This window comes from Callithrix jacchus, chromosome 1 (assembly GCF_049354715.1).
Source record: "Callithrix jacchus isolate 240 chromosome 1, calJac240_pri, whole genome shotgun sequence".
NCBI lineage: Eukaryota > Metazoa > Chordata > Mammalia > Primates > Cebidae > Callithrix > Callithrix jacchus.
In genome coordinates, this window is record NC_133502.1 from 67,621,460 (window position 1) to 67,644,552 (window position 23,093).

Genomic DNA, 23,093 nt, shown 5'->3' on the forward strand with positions numbered 1-23,093 from the left:
AATGGATAAAGAAAATGTGGTACATATAAATAATGGAATCTTATTCAACCATAAAATAGAATGAAATCCTGTCATTTGCAATATAGATGGAACCAGAGAACATCATGTTAAGTGAAATACACCAGGTACAGAAAGACAAATACCACATGTTCTCACTCATATGCAAAAGCTTTAAAAAAAAAAATTGAACTCATGGAGATGGAAAGTAGAATAATGATTACCAGAAGCTTGAAGGATAATGGGATGGGAGGATAAAAGAGGAATTGGTTAATGGGTACAACAAGACAGTTAGATAGAAAGAACAAGATCTAGTGTTCCATAGCACAATATGGTAACTATGGTTAACAATAATTTATTATATATTTCAAAATAACTAAAAGATTAGAATTGGAATACTCCTAGCACAAATAAATGATAAAAGTTTAAGGTGATGGATACTCCAACTACCACGATTGGATCATTACACATTATATGCTTGTATCAAAACATCACATGTACCCCATAAATATGTACGACTATTATGTCTTCATAATTAAAAATAAAAAATTTAAAGTCAAAAGAGAGCAATGGAGACCCACTCTTTATTACTATAAAGTGTGATTTATGTTAAAACAAGTCTATTTGATTTATATAAATTTATTTACTTGTAATTGTGAAAGCAAAATATAGAAAGGTGAAAAAAATGACAAGAATAATGTTAGTATCCCCCAAAATGCATGCTACTATAAAAGCTGGCATTTAAAACAGTAACAAACAATTATAAGACTCATAGCATCTATAAAGTTAAACTAAATTAATTAGTCAGCTTCTTCAAAGAAGCCTAACTGGTCTTGGCGAAAGATTTCTTCCATGGTTCTTCATGAAGAAGAAAACACACTGTAGTAAATAATACTGGCCAAGAGTGAAAACTTCAATGAAGTCAAAGCCTTTAAGAAAAAGCAATTCTAAAAGAAAGCAGTAAAATTTTATATAAGATATATCTGGCTATTTCATGATGAAAGTTCATGATGATGAATTTTCATAGTGTTATCCAATATACACATTAAGTATAAACATTAGATAATGAAAAAATAGGGAAAATTGTTTGATTAAAATTGTTTAGAGACTAGAGAATAAAGAAAACTTAATAAAACCAGAAAAAAGAAATTCGTATCACCAAAATTGAGAAACTTCTAGTTAGACTGACCAAGATAAAAGAGAGAAGGCTCAAATTAACTAAAATTAAAAATGAAATAAAAAAAAATTACTACCAACCTTACAGAAATAAAAAGGATTATAATGGCAATGCCATGAACAATTATTTGCCAACAAACTAGATAACTTAGTTAAAATGGACAAATTCCTAGAAAAATATAAATTATAAAAACTGACTCAAAAAGAAACTAACAAACTGAATAAACCTAAGACAAGTAAAAAGGCTGAATTAGTAATTTTGAAACTTCCCACAGAGAAAATTTCAGGCCCAGATGGAGTCACTGATGAATTCTACCAAATATTTAAAGAAAAATTAACAATTGTTCTTCACAAACTGCTCCATCAAAACAGAAGAGGAGAGAACACTTCCCAGTCCATTCTGTGAAAGGCCAGTATTATCTTGATACTAAAATCAGACAAAGACATCACAAGGAAAAAAACTAAAGACCGAAATCTCTTATAAATACATGCATAGAAATCTTCAAAACAAATTAGCAAACCAAATCTAGCAACATATGAAAAGGATTATACATTGTGACCAAGTGGAACTTATTCCAGAAATGCAAAGTTGGTTTAACATCTGAAAATCAACTAAGACACTACTATCTCAGTAAAGAACAAAAACTACATTATTATATCAACAGAAGCAGAAAAATCATTAGACAAAATCCAACACCTTTTCATAACAAAACACTCAACACTCTAGAAATAAAAGTTTTCAACTGATGAAAGGCATCTACAAAAACCCCACAGCTAACATCTACTTAATGGTGAAAAACTGGATGCTCTCCTGCTAAGATCCAGGAAAAGACAGCAATGCCCTTCTCATTATCTATTCAACATTGTTGATGATTTTAGCCAAAGTAATTAGGCAAGAAAAAGAAATAAAAGGCATTCAGATTTTAAGGGAAGAAGTAAAACTCCCTCTATGCAAATGACATTATTTTACATATAGAAAATCTTAAGGGATTCACTAAGAAACTACTGAAGCTAATAAATGAATTCACCAAGTTTTCAGAGTACAAAATCAATGTACAAAAACCGACTGTATTTCTATATACAGCTAAGTAATATAGAAACAACCTATGTGTCTGTCAACAGACAAGTGGATAAAGAAAATGTGGTATACATAAACAATGGAATATTATTCAGTGATAAAAAGAAAGGTTATCCTGTCACTTGCGACAACATAGGTGGACATGGAGGCCATTATGCTAACTAAAATAAGCAGACATAGAAAGAAAATTATGGCACGATCTCATTTATATGTGGAATCTAAAAAAGGGGGGGAATGTCACCAAAAACAAATGCAACAAAAACAAAACTAAGTAAATGGACTTAAACTAAAAAGCTTCTGAAATAATCAACAGAGTAAACAGACAACAGAATGGGAGAAAATATTTACAAACTATATATCCAATAAAGGACTGACATCCAGAATCTACAAGAAACTAAAGAAGTAAACAAATAATCCCATTAAAAGGTGGACAAACTAGATAAACGGATTTTTTTTTGGCTACAGAGTTTCACTCTTGTCGTCCAGGCTGGAGTGCAATGGCCGATCTTGGTTCACTGCAACCTCCTCCTCCTGGGTTTAAGTGATTCTCCAGCCTCAGCCTCGCAAGTAGCTGGGATTACAGGCACATGCCACCATGCCCAGCTAATTTTTATATTTTTAGTAGAGATGGGGTTTCACCATGTTGGCCAGGCTGGTCTTGAGCCCCTAACCTCAGGTGATCCACCCTCCTTGGCTTCCCAAAATGCTGGGATTATAGGCGTGACCCACCGTGCCTGAGCAAACAGACATTTTTCAAAAGAAGATACAGAAATGGCCACTAAACATGAAAAATGCTCAACATCACCAATCACAAGGGAAATACCAATTAAAACCATAATGAGATACCACCTTATCGCAGGGAGGGGGCACAGGGGCCGCCCCCCGCCCTGTCTCCCATCACAAGGGCGGAGGTAGACATGGAGGCCATTATGCTAAGTGAAATAAGCGGACATAGAAAATTATGCATGACCTCATTTATAAGTGGGATCTAAAAAAGGGGATCTCACCAAAAGCAAATGCAACAAAAATGAAACTAAGTAAAGGGTCCAGCCTAGCAGCCTAGGGCCCGCCCCCGACCTGCCCCCCTCCCCCCGGAAGTGGGATGCTGGCGCAGCAGGGGTCGGGACTGCTAGCTGTGAGGGGCCGGACCAAGTCAGAAGTCTATTTAAAAAGTAGAAAGAGGTTGCCTCGGAGTGATGAAGACCTGATCCCTGGGGCGTTTGGAGGGACTGGCTGCAGTTTCATCACAGTCATCCTGGACACAGAGAATTTCAAGAGCTTGTTGGTCTGGTCAAGAGTGAATCTACGTGTGACGTCATGCTGATCCTGGGTTTATGGTCATCGTTCTTTTTAACCTGCAAAGAAGCATTTGCAGACTTTATCCCATGGGCACTGCTTGCCAACCTTTTGAGGATGTGAAGCCGGCAGAGAAATAAACCGTCGTCCCTCTGCGCGTCCCTGCCGGTTGCTATAATGTTTCTCACGAACACTCCTCCGGTGGTTACTTTGCAGTCCAAATGGGAGTGCTTTGGCCAGCCAGGGAGCTAGCTTTAGGTTCCCCGGGCGCTTCTCTGAGGCTGACGAGGGCGTGTAGAGTGCGTGGGTGAGTGCCCCGATGCAGATGCCCATTAGCACGCTGCAGCGCGACGGGGCTGCTCCGGGCACCAGCGATGAGCGCGCTGCGCAGAGGGGCCACAGAGCAGAGGGATGCCATGACACCAGGTTGGCACAAGCAGCCCACGTTGGCTCCCTGTGGTCTTGTTGCTGACTGACCCCATGGCCGAGGAGGAAACTGCAGACTTTGGCTCCTTGATGCTAGTTTCAGACAGTGACGATTCCGTGGACCAGGACATTGAGGAGGTCATCCAGGAATACCTGAAGGCAAAGAGTAGAGCTACACAGGCGGGATCTGGCGGGGCCCAGCCAGGCGCAGCCCAGCCTTCTAGGGGCTCAGGTGGGGGCAGTAGATGTAAGCCAGAACCAGGTCATAGTAGTACCCCGACTGCTCTGTGTCCCCCAAAACTTGTAGCTGGCTCCGGTGGTGGCCCTGGCAGCCAAGTGGGATCCAGCTAGGATCAGGGCTCCGCCTCCCCGTCAGCGTGTGCAGTAGCAACTCCTTCTAGCAGAGCATTCGGGCGGAAACAGAACAGTTTCTGAATAAGAGACAGCATGAGACCCCAAAATGTGATGGGTCAATGGATGAAAAACCAGACCCAAACAAAAATTCGGCTAAGTCACTCTTGAAATCCCACAAAAAGCCGCCGCAAAGGTGGCGCGTTGGTAGGGTCTGATGGGCGCCCGTACGGAGTTCGCCTTCCGCAAACCTCCTCAGTTAGCAAAAGAAGAACGTGCAGCCCAGAAGCCTCAAGTCGAAGGTCACGACCACGCAAGAGAACTAGGGCAGTACAAAGTCAGCAGCCCCTGTCACCCTTCAGAAGCAGCACAGGATAAAAGTGGGGTCAAGAGGAGCGCAGGCACCGTGAGGAGGGGCAAGCGAGTCACGAGCGCGGCGCAGGCTCACAAAGCGTCCAATTCCAGCAGCAACGACCGCATTGAGGAGGCAGTCCAGGTGTACCATCTGCAGAAAACACGCAAGGAGGACAATGGGGACGTGCCCTAGAGGGCGCAGCTCCGGGAGGAGAGGGAGCCTGACTCCCGCACACAGCACAAGCAGCACCACAAAAAGTGCCTTGCGCGAGACCCAGAGGAAAACACCTAGCAAGAAGCAGCCAGTGGCCACCCAGAGCCCCCAGGGAGGCCTGGATGCTGACCATTTCTCCTAAGCTCCGGAAAGAAACCAAAGCTCCGCCTCCAGCGAGCCCGGCTTCCAGGAGCGAGTTTGTAGAACCGTCCTCAGGCCGGGAAGGCACGTCAGCTGAAGTGATAAGCGCGGAAGCAATCTTGGGACAGTTCCAAGACCATCCTGCCCACCCTGTGGAAGGCAGCGACAGGTCCCTGTCCACAAGCCCACTCTTCTACTCCCCGAACGTGCCTTCCCACTCTGATGGCGACAGTAGCTCCGTGGACAGCGACGGCAGCATCGAGCTGGAAATCCGGACGTTTTTGACCCCAAGGTACAGTCAGGCAGCTTGCTGGCCAGAGGTCAGAGCTGTACCAGCTGCAGAAAACACGCAAGGAGGCCAACGGGGACCCTCCCCAGTGCGCCCAGCTCCAGGAGAGAGGGCGCCTGACCCTCCCGCACACGGCACAAGCAGCGCTACAAAAAGTGCCTTGCGCGAGACCCACAGTAAAACACCCAACAAGAAGAAGCCAGTGGCCACCAAGACCACGGACCCTGGCCCGGGGGCCTGGACACTGACCATTTCGCGCACGCTCCCAAAGGAAACCAAAGCTCCGCCTCCAGCGAGCCGGCTTCCAGGAGTGAGTTTGTAGAACTGTCCTCAGGCCGGGCAGGCACGTCCTCTGAACTGATATGTGAGGAAGCAATCTTGGACATTTCCAAGACGATCCTGCCCGCCCCGTGGAAGGCAGCGACAGGTCCCTGTCCGCAAGTCCACTCTTCTACTACCCGAACATGCCTTCCCGCTGTGATGGTGACAGTTGCTCCATGGACAGCGACGAGCAGGAAATCCGGACGTCTTTGACCCTCAAGGCACAGTCGGGCGGTTTGCTGGTCAGAGGTGAGAGCTGTCCCCAGGCTGCCCCGGGCCCACTTTCGCCGCCTGGCCACAACAGGCAGACCAGTGGCCCCAAGCCCCCTCTAAAACACTGAACCTGCCGCTGGACTGCAAAAGGAATGTAGAGGCGGCGGCCATGCCGTGAAGTTGTGAAAGACAGTGGAAAACGCGGGTGGTGGTGAAAGATGGTGGCCAGGATACTGACCACAGCCAGGGGAGAGCCGAGCCCGGCCGTGAGGGGCGGGACCTGCCCGTCCAGGGCAAAGACAGCGAGGCTCCAGGAGGGGAGGGCGCAGCCAGGGGGCCAGGTGAAACTCGCATGTCACAGGGCCAGGGCGCCTAGATAAGATGGAGAGCTCCGAAGACAAGAGCGGCTCCCTGGACCATGACGAGGACCTGAACACGGCCATCAAGGACTTAAGGTCCAAGTCCTTAAAAAGAAAGGTGCAGATCCTTAAAAAAACAAGCTCAAGAAGAGGTGCAGGGAGCCCAGAGCTGGGTGTAGGAAGATCAGGTTCAGCACCGCCCAGACGCACTTCCTGGAGCAGCTGGGCGGTCTCCGGAAACACTGGAAAAGAGAAGCCTGCCAGTGCTTGCGACCTGCCTCTCCAAGTCCAAGAGAGACAGCGGCGAGGGCGCCAGGAGGAAATCGCCCAGTGTCTTTGGCAGCACCGCAGAGAAGACAAAGCAGAAGGGCGTCCGGAGCCAGGATGGGGCCCCGGTCTCCCAAGTCAGGAGACTCGTCTCTGCCTCCGCCTCTGAAGGGACTCCATTCCCCAGGGAGTGCCAGGGCCCAACTCCCAGCCCCGGCTCCCTGATGACAGCAGTTTAGTGGACTGTGACGATGGTATCGAACTGGAAATTAGGAAGTTTTTAGCAGAAAAGGCCAAGGAGTCGGTGAGCGGCTCAGAAGTTCGGGTAGAAGGCACTGCTGCTCTCAGGACAGGGATCCCAGTCAGGCTGAAGTTGCTGTGCAGGAAGGAGCTGGCCTCACCACCTGGCGTGGGTACGCGGAGCCAGAGGGCCAGGGCGTCCTATAGCCGGCCGAAGGGCCGCAAGATACAGAGAGTGCTGGAACACAGAGCGCAGCCGGCCGATTCAGCCAGGGCGGGAAGGGGCTCACTTCTGCTCCTACGCGAGGGGGTCGGGCACCGCCCAGGAGCGCCAGTGGCAGTGTCTCCGCCAAGGGGCTGTCAGCAGGAGAAATGTTTACATTCACAAAGCTCAGAGCTCACGAGGGGCCGAGCCTGCTGCCAGAAGTGCTTTTGGTCAGCTACCCAGCTGTGCCAGAGCGGACACCGAGGCAGGAGGCGCTGGGAGTACCCTTCACACGGGCTACGAGAGCCGGGGCTTCCAAACCCCCAGCCCGGAAGCTGAGAGGGACGCTCCGGAAGCTGAGAGGGACGCTTGAGCCTAGGCTGACCACGCCCTGCCCTGGAGCGACTTTACCCACCACCACCAGAGTAGGCTGCCTATCCCGTGCGCTCGGAAGGTAGAGATGCGGCATGGAGCCAGGGTGCCGGTAGCAAGAGAAACAAAGGGTCCAAGGGCCTCACCCAGGGCCTGCCCAGCCAGCACCTTGCGGGATTCTCCCCGCTGCTGTCCACTCAGGTCTTTCACTTTGGATAGGGTGCCCCCCGGGAGGGGCAGGCTGGCTGGCCTCTTCAGCCCCAAGTTGGGGCTGCCTCTGCAGGGCCCGTCCTTCTCAGCCTTCAGGGAAGCCCAGGCAGGGCCCAACCCTGTCTTTGGAAGCCCACATTTGCTGGCGAAGGACCGCAAGCCCTGGCCAAGCAAGAAGGCACAGACAGGGCTGAATTTGCCCGACTGGAGGAACTCGGGCTCGGAGGAAAGCATTTTAGACCTGAGGTATTGACAAAGGGTCGTCGATAGGGACGACCAGGACTAGGACACTTTGGCAGCCACACCTCCACACTCAGAGGACAGCGGCGGCAGCTTAGTAGTGAAGGTCTAAGCCCTCAAGTTGTGGGTTCACATCAAGGTTTCCGTGCATTTGTGGAAAGGGGCATATCTGTGCGTATAGCGTGCATGTGTGTGATGGTTTTGTGGTTGCAGGCAGGGGACACAGGAGTCCATTATACATAGCCCTGTATATATTTACACCAACATGAAACAATGCTTTTATTTAACAGATGTGTCCTGGTAAATATGATTTTTGTAGCTTTCTGTAAATTATTTAAAGTGATATAAAAGTATTTTTGGAAAATACTGTTCAACTTTGTAGGGTGTTCTTAACTGCAATTTTCTGTGTTCTGCACACAAGTCTTAGATTAGAAAACACGTGTTTCTTATCACAGTCAAGTTCACAGAGACTGATTTTTTTTTTTTTTTGGTTGATTGCTAGTGAAAATGTCCATTGGTGGCTGTAGCGGTAGCCTGAGGAAGGCCGAGCTGCCCTCCCTGGGAATTGCTTAGATGCCCCAAGGTGTCTGTCAGGAAGCTCCCAGGACAGCACTTTTTATACAGAGGACACTCTCCTCCCCCCACCTCACCCCTGCCCCCAACCCCCACCCACAATGCACATTCTCCCACCCACCCCCACCCAGGTCCTTGGAGGCTAGAGCACATCTGAAAACTGCAGTCACAACCTTCCGTTGGAAAAACGTTTTGAAGCACAAATGGCCAGCAAGCAGGTGACCACTCCCTGTTGCATGTTAAATCCTCACAGATGTCGGCAGAGGCTGTTCCGTAGCTCAGCCCTGGGCTTGGATGGGTTCATATCCAATCTTTTTCAATCACTACATGATTCTAACATCTAAATAAACCCCTTTTTATATGGGAAAATAAAAGTCAAAAAACAATAGATGTTGGCAAGGATTCAGTGAAAAGGGAATGTTTATACCCTGTTGGTGGAAATGTAAATTGTCACAACCTCTATGGAAAATAGTACAAGGATTTCTCAAAGAACTAGAAGCAGATCAACCATTCAATCCAGCAATTCCACGACTGTGTATCTACCCAAAAGAAAAGAAGTCATAATACCAAAAAGAAACCTGCACTTGTTTACTGCAGCACAATTCACAACTACAAAAATATGGAATCAAACTAAGTGCCCATCAACCGATGAGTGGATAAAGTGTGGTATATATCTCAACAAACTAGGCACTGAAGGAACCTACTTCAAAATAATAAGAGCCATCTATGACAAACCCACAGTCAACATCATACTGAAGGGGCAAAAGCTGAAAGCATTCCCCTTGAAAGGCAAAACAAAACAAGGATGCTCTTTCTCACCACTCCTATTCAACATAGTACTGGAAGTCCTAGCCAGAACAATCAGACAAGAGAAGGAAATAAAGAGCATCCAAATAGGAAAAGAGGAAGTCAAACTATCCCTGGAAGTCAAACACCCAAGCTGAGAGCCAAATCAAGAATGCAAACCCATCTACAATAGCCACAATAAAGAATAAAATATTTAGGAATACAGCTAACTAGAGAGGTGAAAGCTCTCTACAAGAATTACAAAACACTGCTCAAAGAAATCAGAGATGACACAAATGGAAAAACATTCTATGATCATGGAGAGAAGAATCAATATCATCAAAATGGCCACACTGCCCAAAGCAATTACAGATTCAGTGCAGTTCCTATCAAACTACCAATGACATTCTTCACAGAATTAGAAAGAAAAAAACACGATTTTAAAATTCACATGGAACCAAAAAAGAGCCCGAATAGCCAAGGCAACCCTACACAAAGACCAAAGCTAGAGGCACCACATAACCCAATTTCATCCTTTGAAGAGATGTAGTTCAAAAGATACAAAATAGCGGATACATAGGATGAAGAAGTCTAGAGATCTAATGTACAACATGAGGACTATAATAAATAAAATGGTACTGTATTAGAGATTTTTGTTAAATGAATAGATTTTAGCTGTTTTGTTTTGCTTTGTTTTTGCTTTGTTTTGCCCAGGCTAGAGTGCAGTGGCGTGACCTTGGATCGCTGCCTCCCAAGTAGCTGGAATTACAGGCATGTACCACCACACCTGGTAGAGACAGGATTTCACCATGTGGGCCAAGCTGATCTCAAACTCCTAAACTCAAGTGATCTATCCACCTCGACCTCCCAAAGTGCTGGGATTACAGGTATGAGCCACCATGCCCAGCTTATTTTAGCTGCTCTTATCCAAAAAAATTGTATTTTATTTCTATCCACCTGCAGTTAATAAGCCAAAAAAGAAAGAAAACAATTCAGTTTATAATAGTATCACCAAGAATAAATGTTTATAAATAATTTTTAACCATAAGATTTATACTCTGAAAATTAAAAACACTATTGAAAGAAATTAAAGAAGACTTAAATGCATTCCATATGCATGCATCTAAAGACTTCACATTGTTAAGGAGGCAGCATTCCCCAAATTGATCTACAGATCCAACAAAATCCCTATTGAAATCCCAGCTGCCTTTTTTTTTTTAAACAGAAATTAACACATTGATCCTAAAAATTCACATGGAAATTCAAGCACCAAGAGTAGCGAAAGCAATCTTGAAAAAGAAAACCAAAGTTGGAGAACTCATACTTCCCTATTTTAAAACATATTACAAAGCTGTAATGATCAAAATAGTATGGTACTATCATAAGAATAAACATACAGAACAATGGAATAGAACTGAGAGTCCAGAAATAAACCCTGGTTTTTATAGTCAATTGATTTTCAACAAGGGCACCAAAACAATTCAATGAAGAAAGAACAGTCTTTCCATAAGTGGTGCAGGGACAACTGGGTATCCACATTCAAAAGACTGGAATTAGACCTCTAAACAATTCAATGAAGAAAGAATAGTCTTTCCATAAGTGGTGCAGGGACAACTGGGTATCCACGTTCAAAAGACTGGAATTAGACCTCTTCTTCATCTCATACACGATAATTAACGCAAAAAAAAAAAAAAAATCCAAGACTTACAAGTAAGAACTAAAAACTGTATTACTCAGAAGAAAGCATAGAATAAGCTATTGTGACCTTGGGTTAGTCAAGGCCTCCTTAGATATAACATCAAAAGCCCAAGCAACCATAAAACAAACAAACAAAAACAGAAAACTAGACTTCATCAAAATTAAAATCCTATGCTGCAAATGACATCAACAAGAAAGTGAAAAGGTAACTCACAGAATGGGGGGAAATGTCTGCAAATAATATAACTTACAAGAGACTTACATAAAGAAGCAGCTTTAACTGCACCTTAAAAACAGAATTTAGGCTAAAGGGAGGAAAAAAAAATGGTATTCCAAAAAGGGGGAGTTAGCCTGAATATGAATACTAAAGGAGGAGGACACAGGTATTGGGAGCCATCAATGGAAATAAAAAAATAAGACTGGAAGGAAGGTTAAAGTACAGTCTATGGAGAACTACAAATACTAGGACAGTTTGGACTTTATTTCTTCATAATGGGTGGTGGGAACACAGGTGGGTATTACAATAGAGGCTACTGAAGAGTGGATTGTGACAATAAAAAATAAATTTCAAAGCAAAAGGGGCAAACAGTAAACCAGTCTTTTCAAAAAATCAGGCACCAGGATGGATTGGATGGAGAAAACAAGGGACTAGTCAGAAAGAGGCACTAAAACATGCAATAAAAATGCTTCAGTCAATGACATAAGCTTCCACCTTCTGAAATTTAAAAAAATAAAGAGGAAATTAAAGCCAAAGCAAACTAAAAACAAAGCACTGCTGGTAAGAGAAAGGAAGGGACAGATGTGAGAGGTAATGCAAAAAGATAATTTGAGACTGAATGGATAGGTTTAAAATGGAAGGAGTATGGTATAGTTTCAATTAGTCCTGTGGATAGAACTCAGTAAACAAATTACTAAGGTAAACCTGTAAGGAAAGCAAATGATAATGTAAAATTCCACTTCTTCCTAGATTGCAGAAAGCTGCAAAGAGTATTGCTTCCACCCGTACAAGAACAAGCCGGATAAGGAATAAAAACATACCCTTTCTTGAACTTAACATATCCTTTCTTTATATTTCAAATTATTTAGTTTCACCTATAAAAAGGAACCTCCAATGAGAGAATATATATGAATAATGGTTCGTCTGTGGCACAGCATGAAAGGAAGAGACACAGGGAACCCTAACAAAAGTAAAAAGAATTCAGTTAAATTTTTAATGAATGCTGATTACAAAACAACAACAAATCCATTTAAATATAAAAAAGAAATATGTTAAAATCAAAATGAAGGTAAAAGATATACAATGTAAAGATTGATCATAAGAAAAGTGGAATGGATATGTGAACATTGCAGAACAAAAGATAAAAATATGGATTAAAAAAGCACATTACATAATGATAAAGGTACCAATTTACCTAAAAGGCATAAAAATTCTAAACTTGTATGCACCCAAGAATAAAGCTTTAAAATACATCAATAAAGGCTGGATGTGGTAGCTCCCAGCAATTTGGGAGACCAAGGCAGGTGGATCATGAGGTCAGGAGTTCAACATCAGCCTGACTGACATGGTGAAACCCCATGTCTCTACTAAAAATACAAAAATTAGCCTGGCGTGATGGTGCACACCTATATATAATCCCAGCTACTCAGGAGGCTAAGGCAGGAGAATCACTTGAACCCAGGAGGCAGAGGTTGCAGTGAGCTGAGATGGCACCATTGCACTCCAGCCTGGCCGACGTTGAGATTTCGTCCCCAAAAAAAAAAAAAAAAATTTATTAATAGAAAACAGAATTTTAAAAGACCATTCTAATTACAGTTGGAGACTTCATATTTCTTTCTCAATAACCAGTAAAACGCAAAGAAAGAAAATCATTAAAGATATGGACAATCTAAGTCACCTAGTCTGTGGTATTTTGTTATGGCAGTCCTAGTAGACAAAGACAGATTTGGGTACTAGGAAGTAGGGTGCTGCTGTAAAAAAAACTTAGAAGTGGCTTTGGAAATGCATAATGGTAGAGGCTGGAAAAGTTTCAATGTACATGTTGGAAAAAGCCTAGACTGCCTTGCAGAGAGGCTCTTGGTAGAAATATGAACATTAAAGATCCTTCCGGTGAGGTATCTGGTAGAAATGAGGAACATATTATTGGACACTGGAGAAAAGGTGATCTGGGTTTAAAAAAGGAAAACAAATTGGCTGAATTGTGTTCTAGTATTTTGTGGAAGGTAGAGTTTGTGATGAAGTTGGATATTTAACTGAGACTTCTGAACTATGTGTTGAAAGTAAAGTCTGATTTCTTCTGCTTACAGTAAAATGTGAGGACAGAGGTGGGTTTTTTTGGTGTGTGTGTGTGTGACAGAGTTTTGCTCTTGTTGCCCAGGCTGAAGTCCAATGAGGCGATCTTGGTTCGCTGCAACCTCCACCTCCCAGGTTCAAATGATTCTCTTGCCTCAGCCTCCTGCGTAGCTGGGATTACAGGCACCCACCACCTAGCCCAGCTAATTTTTGTGTTTTTAGTAGAGATGGGGTTTCACCACATTGGCCAGGCTGGTCTCAAATTCCTGACCTCAGGTGATCAGCCCACCTCAGCCTCCCAAAGTGCTGCGATTACAGGCGTGAGCCACTGCGCTTGGCCAAGGATAGATATTTTAAAAAGAATTGTTAAGCAAACAGGTACCAACACTTGAAGACTTGGAAAATATCAACCTATCCATATCACAAAAAAATGAGAAAGTGTGTTTTCAAAAGAACATCAAGGATAGACAATTTGACAAAGAAATTATAGGTTTTGGACTCATAGATCTAATCTCCCAATTCAGCAGAAATGCTGTCAGCTTAGACTAAAGGGGAAAAAAACAGACAAAATGAAGAAAGGCTGTTAGACTTCTGGGATTCTACAGAAGAGGATAATCTCACTAACCAGCTGTAAGCATGTTTTATGTATGCATAAACAAGTTTTCTGACCCTAAAGTACTTAAAAATAAGAATTTTAACAACCATACTACATCAAAATAGCTACAATGCATTTAAATTTTTAACCATTTTAACTAATACCCTAAGTTCTCCTTAAAAAAAAGTACATTAATGATAAAATGTTCCAGGGCAATTCTTAAGTAAAATTATTCTGTTTGCCATACCTAACATACACATTCGTTGACTCTAACAAGAGCTTTATATGCATTAATTTATTTAATCTGCACAGTAACTCCCCAAGATCCAGAAATTATTGTCAGTTCCTTTTACAGATAAGAAAACTAAGGCTTGAAAACTGTAAGTAACATGTTCAGGATCATGGAGCTAGTAAGTGGTATATCTGCTTGACTCTTAATCCTTACTCTTAACCCATCCATCCTCTATCCCAATAAACATCACCTACTTTCTACTGTCAAAAGGGTTTCCTTTTTGAAGGTTAAATTCTCAGGCCAACGCTCAAAAACTTAACTGCACTTAAAATCATATTTCAAGGACATCATCTTCTGCCATACCCTTCAAAAGCATACCTCAAATCCCAAAAGTAACATGAAATTCCTTTCTTACCTTCCTCCAGTACCTAGCCATAAATAATTTCACACATCCTAGTCCCCATCACAAGCTCCATTAGAAAATAAGATTTAAACTGGGCTAGTTCCCAGGGAAGGTAGAGACAAAGCCGGGATTTAAAAAGGGCAATAAAACAGTAACATTTGCATATATATATATTTTTTTTTTCAAATCTGAAGCTCAAAAAAGATTTTACTGTTAAAACTTTTATTGTTATAGTTCAGTACAAAAAAATAAGTTATGTGAACTAGGCTGGAAACCTAACTACAATATCACACTTGCAAACAGATTTGGAACACAATGCACTTATAAATTGAAAACTATAGTATGTATATACACTAATACTCTCTATAATCAGCCATCCCTTCCAAAATTTCTGAACACTAAAAATCTATTATTTTAGGAAGAGAAAAGTGAAGGCGCTCTGATCCGTTTAACTGTATATGCACAAAAACAGCTTTGTACATGAAGTTCCCAAGTCAGTTAAAATATAAATTAGATGCCTGGGGATTATAACACCCAAGTCATACATTCAAGATACTCAGTAATCCTCTCTTTTTAGATAAGAAGTATAAGACTATGTTCAATTCTTTGGAAATTACAACAGTTGTTTTCTCTTTTTTACTGCCAGAGATTTTTTTTTAATGGTTTTAAACAGTTTTCTTATAGGACATAAATAAACACATTTTGCTCTGTTAATCTGATCAGTAAAAACAGATACTCTTACACTACTATACTGAGACGGTAAATTCATTAAAAGTATCTGTCTGAAATGTAATCTAGCAATAATCATCAAGAGTTCATAGCTTTTGATGCAGTAATTCAACTTAAAAGAATTTATTCTAATAAAATAATCAGATATTCATTCATTAATTTATTTAACAAATTATCAAGGACTCACTTTGTACCAAGCATTACTCTTATGAATACATAGTTTATTACATTATTTTACAGCATCAAAAAGTTGGAAAAAGCCCAAATGTCCAATAATGGTGAGAGTTAACAAATTAAAATACATCCAATAGCTAAAATATAATACTCTCACTAGAAACTATATTAGAAAAAAAATTTAATAACATAAGAAAATGGTCATATTAGGAAAAAACAAGAAAATACAAAACTATGTAACTACACGTAATTATACATAACTATATATAATCTCAAATTTATATTTGAGATCTTATTTTCTAGGGACAAGGTTCTTATTTTTCTAGGGTCAAGTTACTCAACCGCACTCTACTTTGGTGTCTTCATCTTTAAAATGAAGATTTCACATAAAATAGAGATTTTATATTTCATATATCAATGGTCTTAAAATGAGTTATCTGTATATTTCTAAAGTTCTTTTTTTTTTCCTTTTTGAGATAGAGTCTTGCTTTGTTGCCCAGTCTGGAGTGCAGTGGCATTATCTTGCCTCACTGCAACCTTTGCTTCGCAGGTTCAAGCAACTCTCCTGCCTCAACCTCCCAAGTAGCCGGGATTACAGGCATCCACCACGATACCTGGCTATTTTTTGTATTTTTAGTAGAGATGGGGTTTCACCATGTTGGCCAGGCTGGTCTTGAACTCCTCAAGTGATCACCCACCTCGACCTCCCAAAGTACTGGGATTATAGGTTTGAGCCACTGTGTCCAGACTTATTTTTTTATTTTTTGGCAACAGGGTCTTGCTTTGTTGCCCAGGCTGCAGTGCAGTGGTGTGATCTTGGCTCACTATAACCTCCGCCTCCCAGGTTCAAGTAATCCTCCCACCTCAGCCTCCCAAGTAGCTGGGATTACAGGCATGCACCCCCACACCCAGCTATGTAAAGTTCTTATACTATTCCCCCAGTACATATAAAATACTGGTAATTTTTTGCTGCTGTTATTAAACATACACATATATACATATGCAAAGAAAAAATGAAAAGAATATATCAAAATATTTTCAAGATCCTGAATTCTAACAAAATTAATTATAAGACAATTAGGAAATCTGAACAGTGACTGCATATTAGAAGGTATACAAATTATTTTATAAGGTATGGTGGTTTTTTTTAAAAAGTCCTTGTATTATAGTGAATAAAATATAACTAAGACCTGCATTAAAATAGTTTGGTGGGAGGCATATATAGCGAGATTTTTTCCAAACATTTTTAATGTTACAAGAGGTAAATATCCTCTGAGTAATGGAATTATAATTAGCTTTTATTGTCTTTATATTTTTCTATCTTTCAATTTTCGTATAGTGATTTGAAGTTGTTTTTTAAATGAGAAAAAAAATTCAGAATGTTTTAAGAAAATCCTTACCAATACTCCATCCACAGATGAAACTTTCTCCCAAGTTAACCAAGCTCTCTCTCTGACATGATCTGGTATCTTTAATTTCTGACATAACGCTGTAAAATCAGGTTCTTCAGTTTCTTCAAACTCAACCCTATCAAATGAAAATAATCATATAATTGGCATATACTTATAAATCATATTAATTCAGTAAACACTTGTTTCAATAGTTTACACATTATAGCACTATTGTAAAAGAGAACATTACTAAATATCTTGAGATCTTATTTTACCTTAGAAAGAAATTATATTTCGAATTTAAATGTATCATTATCTTTTTCATGGTCATTGAAAAATAAGGCTACCACACAGTGAGAAATATTTGCTTGCATGGTGAGTCAAATATACTTTAGAGCAGCAAAACACTCCTGCAAAGGAAAGTAAATGTAATAGCTAAAGCTGTTTGGGAAAACAGCATAAGCATAACAACAAAAATATTAAAAACCCAAAGATAATATTATACAATTTAATGGCAGTAACTTTGCTAAACTGTAGTCTACTCTTATCAATGTTTCATATAATCTCTCTACCTACTAGCACATCTTACATGATGATACTGACTGCTTATTTTTGTCCTTTCTCCTTAACAAAGACAAGCATTCAATAAATTCTTGTTGGCTAATTCCTTTCATTCATCGAATATCTATGTGACATCTAATAATAATAGTATGAAGAATAATTAATAATTTTTCAGTATTTACTATGACCCTGTAGAAAGTACCTTAGACATACGGTTTCACAGAATCCCCATATCAGCCCTTTTAGATAAGTGTTCTCATCTGTGAAAGTAAACATTTACAGATATCTATCAAATCAGAGAAGTTAAAGAACTTATCAGAGGTCTCAGCCAGTAAGAGGTAAACCACCATGTGACCCCAACAGTCTAACTTCATAATCCATGTCCCTGACCACTATTCTTGACTGCCAATTCCTCCTTCAAAACATAATTAGTTTTCTTTTCTTTTTTTTTTTTTTTTTTTTTTGAGTTCGGGTGTCACTCTGTCACCCAGGCTAGAATGCAGTGGTAAAATCATAGCTCACTGCAGCCGTAAACTCCTGAGCTCAAGGGATCCTCCCACCTCAGCCTCCTGAGTAGATGGGACTACAGGCATGCCACATGACTGGCTAATATTTTAAAAAATTTTTGTAGAGACAGGGTCTTGTTTTGTTGCCCAAGCTCCTCTCAAAATCCTGGCCTCAACCAATCTTTCCACCTCAGCCTCCCAAAGTGCTGGCATTACAGGTGTGAGCCAACATGCCTGGTCAGCTTTTTTGTTTGTTTTTTTTAAAGACTGGGGTCTTTGTTGCCCAGGATGGTCTCCAACTCCCAAGCTGAAGCGATCCTCCTGACTCAGCCTCCTGAGTAGTACGGACTACAGGTACATGCCATCACATCCAGCTCAAAACCTTCTACTATTTCAACAATGAAGGTGGTATGCTATTCCTAATGAGTTTCCCTTCCAGCTACATTACTTAGGCCAGAGATAAGGCAACAGAAATAAGATCTCAACTCTCAAATTAGAAATGGAATCTGTCACTAGAAGGGCAGTTGGAGTGAGCCCTGATTCCATCTCCAGGCAAGATGCTGCTCAGCATCAGACTGCAGGTTAGTGGTTCTACCCTTGCTCATTTAGAGTTTAACTGTCTATGTTAATTAAACCCTCGGTGGGTACAGATAAACAAGAACAGACTGTATCTTGCATGGTTTTGACTTACAAGATAATTTTTTATGGTTCCATTACTTAAAATATATAAAATAATGAGTTAAAAAATGAAAGAAACACAATCCTCTTTTTTCCAAACAGTAGCCAGAACCTCAATATTCTAGCTACCCTACATTAGAGTATGCTTCCAAAGCTATGTGCATAACATGGAATTCTTTAGAGTAGCCATTACTGCATTTTCCCAAGGGAACTTTGGAAGAATTGGACATATCAGAATTTAATCAGAAAGTAAAGTCATGTCTTTTCTCAGAACATGCCCCAGATGTGGTTTTTAATTTTTTGTTTTGTTTTTTAACGAATATGGTTTTTAAATGACCTATAAGACATTTCATTTAAATATATAAATTTTTAATAGCCTTCCACGGGCCATTTCTAAATCCCATTTCAATCTTTTACGCTGTGAATTCTGTTAGTGTCTACCGAGTGTAAAAAGTGAGTGAGGGTGAAAGGATTTGGTGATAGACGAAAAAGGGTGAGAAAATAGTGAAAAACAAAAACAACTCCCATTCCCCTGCAATGAACCTGTAGTCTCAAAGTAGAACCAGTGATGAAAAAGAAAAGAAGTTGCAATACAATAAACACTTTCCTTCAAGTTCTAGTGCATCCACATGGACTTGCTTAAATTTCGATTTCACTTAGTAAGGGAAAAAGAAAATTTCCATGTGAGCACAGAACCACTAATTTTGTGCCAAAAGCAAAGACAAAAAGAGGGGACACCAGGATCCTTGCTGGCTCAAAGGCAAAAGGCAAAATGGAAGAAATAACGAGACAAGCTGAAGCCGACCAACGCACAAGAAGACTTCGTCCAACAGGAAAAAAAAAGTTTAGAAACTTTCAAGTACTTCTGGTAAATGTCTCACGAAAGTTTTGCCCATGTATCAGTTCCTCTGAAGAGTTATGCCCCCATAGTCACTACAGATGGCTTTGAGTCCCCAAGGCCTCGACGCATTGTTCTAAGGAAACCCGGAAAGCTCCCGAGCGGAGTACCCTGTAGGCAATGGACACTCGGGACCCTGCGCTTGTCGTCCAAGGCTCTTTGGTTGGGCTCTCCCACGACTGGGTTTCCGATGCAATGCACGCCTAGAAGAAAATACTTCCCAACTGTTGCATCGCGTAAGACTAAAACAGAAAGTCAAATGACCACTGGAGTACTCCAGATCTTAAACGGTGAAAAACTCTCCCACAGATACCAGTCATTTTTGTATTTTTATTTTTCACGTCTGATGGACGCTCCCAACGACCCTCCGCCTCCGAGCCTCCGCCTCACGAGAAAACTGCACCTGTCACTTCACTTAGGACCCTAATCCCACCCGCCGACACCTGTCAAGCTGAAGCCGAGACCCCTAGCCCGCGACCCCAGAACCCTGTTACCATTCTGCAGACGCTCAGCAGTGGCTGGGGGCAGGGAGGGCGTTTCCTCCCGCCAGGACCTGGCCGCCGGCAAGAATGCGTCCAGCCGAGCCACCTCTGCGCCCGCCCGATTGCCGCACCCCCGGGGCACCCTTCCCGCGTGAGGCGGCGGCTGCTCTGCTCGCTCACCTGACCAGAGGCAGGTCCTCCGGGCCGCTGTCCTGCTCTGGGTCCTCCTCAGGAGAAGACTGAGGCGGCGGCGCTGGGGGTTCCACGGCAGCGGCGGCGGCGGCGGCGGCTTTTCGGGGCGTTTTGGGCGGCATGACGCCTTCCCGCGGCTGGAGGCAGCTAGCTGTGGAGGAATGCCGGGGAGGGCGACGCGTGCGCACGTCGGGGCACGCCCCGTCCTCTCCCGACTCCCGTTACAAAAATAATTTCAACGTCCCCAGAGAAAAACCGGACGCGCCTTCCCCCGCCCGGCAACTGAACGCCGCGTCCAACCGCGCGAAAACGTCACTTCCGCCCGCGGCGTCACGTCCGCGAGGCTTCCCGGGCCCGCGGGAGTCTGTGGGGCACTGGGGCGCTGGGCGGTTCGCAGGCTGGAGCGCTAGGTCGTGAGGGATAAACTGGGAAACCCGGCGTGGGTCCAAGCGCCTTCCGGGAGGCATCCGGCGCGGCCCGGACGTGTTTCCACTCGAAACCACCCCCTCCAGGCTGGGGTGTCCTTAACAGGGCTATACAAATAGTTCAGCGGAGGACTGTGGGCCGGGTCCCTATCCCGGGGTCTGACACGGAAGGCGCTCGGGCCCCGCGGGGAGTATCTGGCGAGTGCACCCTCAGCGGGCGCGCACCTTTGCCTCCCTGGGCGGTGTCCGCCGTCTCCTCCTGCCCAGTCGATTTAGCAAAGTCGGCCAAAACTAAAACAAACTTGGAGCGCTAATAGGTGCTGAACTTTACTAGTCACTAGAAGATGCAAAATGTTAGACAGTTGCTGGCCTTTAGGGGATCACTGGTTAGGGAAAGGGGAGGGATCTGTGGGAAATGAACACAGAATTAATGTAATAAAAGATCTTCTCAGTGGTGTAAAAACGGGAAGCACCGTGGAAACATTTAAGGGAGATTTTCGGAGGAGCAGTAGTTGTTGAATAGAAGTTTGCCAGACAGGCCTGACATTTACTGTGTACCAGGAACTGTGCAGATCGCCTTACATAATTAATCCCCAGAAACAGCTTTTTTTTTTTTTTCTTTAACTTCAAGTTCTAGGATACAAGTGCAGAACGTTTACCTTTGTTACATAGGCAAACGTATGCCATGGTGGTTTGCTGCACCTATCAATCCATCGTCTAGGTTTTAAGCCCGGCATGCATTAACTAAGAAACAGTCCTTTCTAATGGGTAGTATTAGCTAGTTACGTTGCAGACAGGGAAACAGGCTCAGAGAAGTTAATTTGCCCAGTATCATGGCAGATGGGTAGCAGAGGATTTAAACTCAACTGTATTTGATTCCGTTTGTCCATTACATTATTTTGATGAAGAAAACAGAGAAGGCGCATGTGCAAAGGCACAAAGACATTAAAAAGCTTGTTGGGACTACCATATTGGCTTAAAACTATCGCTTCTGTGTCTTGGTATTTATATAAATAGATTATTGAATTTGAGTACATGTTTTTATCTCTGGTAGACAGTTATTGCCCACTCAGAACTCACCAACTGAGAAGGAATGAGATGATTTGTGCTGTGAATAGACTACAGTTGTGCTCTGATGTAAATCCCCTCATCCTGTAGCAGCTGAGCAAGGTCTGAGGCAGGAGGAACCTTCAAGCTGGTCATGGCTGTAAACCTCCTGAGTTTATCCCAGACAGTTGTATAATGGATTATCTTTTTATCTGCATACATGACATATATCAGGATGTGTAAAGGTTTGGCAAGCACTGGCCTATTTAACAGCCAATCCTACCTAACTTCAGAAATCTTTCTTGGCGGGGGTAAATTTCAGGAGGTAGGGCTGAGGCCTAAGTCCAGCTACAGAGAATGAATGCAATTAAAGTGCTGCTTCCATTTGTCTCACACCAGATTAGTTTAGCAAGAGCTCACAATGCAGTTTTGACATTTGAAAGATAAAGGGTGGTCTACTGGAAGCCTGATAAATTGAAATACAGGGATGGCACAGTTCTAAATATTATTAAATATAATATTAAATATTGTTGAGGATGTGACACTTTCAATTGCTGCAGCCATTGTAACATGAGGCAAGCCAACCTACAGAGAAGCTAGAAATGCTGAGGTTGGTGTAGGAGGCATTTCAAAAGACTCGGTGTGCATTCAACTTACAGAGTTACGCTGATGTGTGTATGCAGCAAGAAAAAAAAAGACTGGATCCTCAGGTGTTGTAAGTGAGTCTCTAATCTGACCAGCCCTGGAGCTGACCTCAACTGAGCTGAGGGTTTCACTTGTTTGCAACAGAAAGCATCATGACTAATAATGTTTCTCCTGTGAGAGTACCTTCAGGACAGAGACCAAATCTTGGGTATCATTGTTACCTTAGTACCTAGCGCAGTGTTGTGCACACAGTAAATGCTTGCTTGCTAAAAGTAGTAGGGACAGCAGGAAAGTGAAGGAAAGTTCTAGGAACTGAAGTAAACTCTCTTCATATGTAAATATCATTTGTTTTATTTAAAACCAATTTATCTGGCCGGGCGCGGTGGCTCACGCCTGTAATCCCAGCACTTTGGGAGGCCGAGGCGGGTGGATCACAAGGTCAAGAGATTGAGACCATCCAGGTCAACATGGTGAAACCCCGTCTCTACTAAAAATACAAAAAAAATTATCTGGGCATGGTGGCGTGTGCCTGTAATCCCAGCTACTCAGGAGGCTGAGGCAGGAGAATTGCCTGAGCCCAGGAGGCCGAGGTCGCGGTGAGCCGAGATTGCGCCATTGCACTCCAGCCTGGGTAATGAGCGAAACTCCATCTCAAAAAAAAAATAAAAATAAAAATAAAACCAATTTATCAACATCTAAATTTACCATATTACAATTATGATAAAGAGATTTCTCAATTTACAAAAGAATGTATATCTTGATCATGGATTAATTTAACTATGTTCACTAGTATGTGAAATATATTTTCCTGCAGTCGTAAAAAGGAATGAGATCATGTCCTTTGCAGGGACATGGATGGAGCCAGAAGCCTTTACCCTCAGCAAACTAAGGCAGGAACAGAAAACCAAACACCTCATGTTCTCACTTAAAAGTGGGAGCTAAACAATGAGAACATATAGACACGAAGAGGGGAACAACACACACTGGGGATTACTTGAGGGTGGAAGGTGAGAGAAGATTTAAAAAACTACCTTTTAGT

At 42.5% G+C, this 23,093-nt stretch overlaps 1 protein-coding gene, 1 long non-coding RNA gene and 1 pseudogene across 4 annotated transcripts in view; 1 reads left to right on the top strand and 2 right to left on the bottom strand.

Moving 5' to 3' along the window:
* The window catches only part of RB1 (RB transcriptional corepressor 1), a 166,975-nt gene extending 146,754 nt beyond the window's left edge, over positions 1-20,221 (bottom strand). For all 3 annotated transcript variants that reach the window (XM_078361264.1, XM_035298115.3, XM_054253300.2), the window contains exons 1-2: positions 19,926-20,221; positions 16,630-16,756 (exon numbers count right to left, since the gene is read on the bottom strand). In XM_078361264.1, coding sequence (XP_078217390.1) covers positions 16,630-16,756; positions 19,926-20,059 — 261 coding nt within the window. In that variant the 5' untranslated portion in view covers positions 20,060-20,221. The remainder of the gene's footprint in view (positions 1-16,629; positions 16,757-19,925) is intronic.
* On the bottom strand, positions 568-6,410 carry LOC144581142 (uncharacterized). Its single transcript, XR_013531676.1, has 2 exons — positions 5,572-6,410; positions 568-4,829 (listed from the first exon to the last, which is right to left on the bottom strand). It is a non-coding gene; the product is annotated as an uncharacterized LOC144581142 (long non-coding RNA).
* LOC100406766 (protein phosphatase 1 regulatory subunit 26-like) lies at positions 3,725-7,993 on the top strand (annotated as a pseudogene).
* Positions 20,222-23,093: the final 2,872 nt, after the last annotated feature.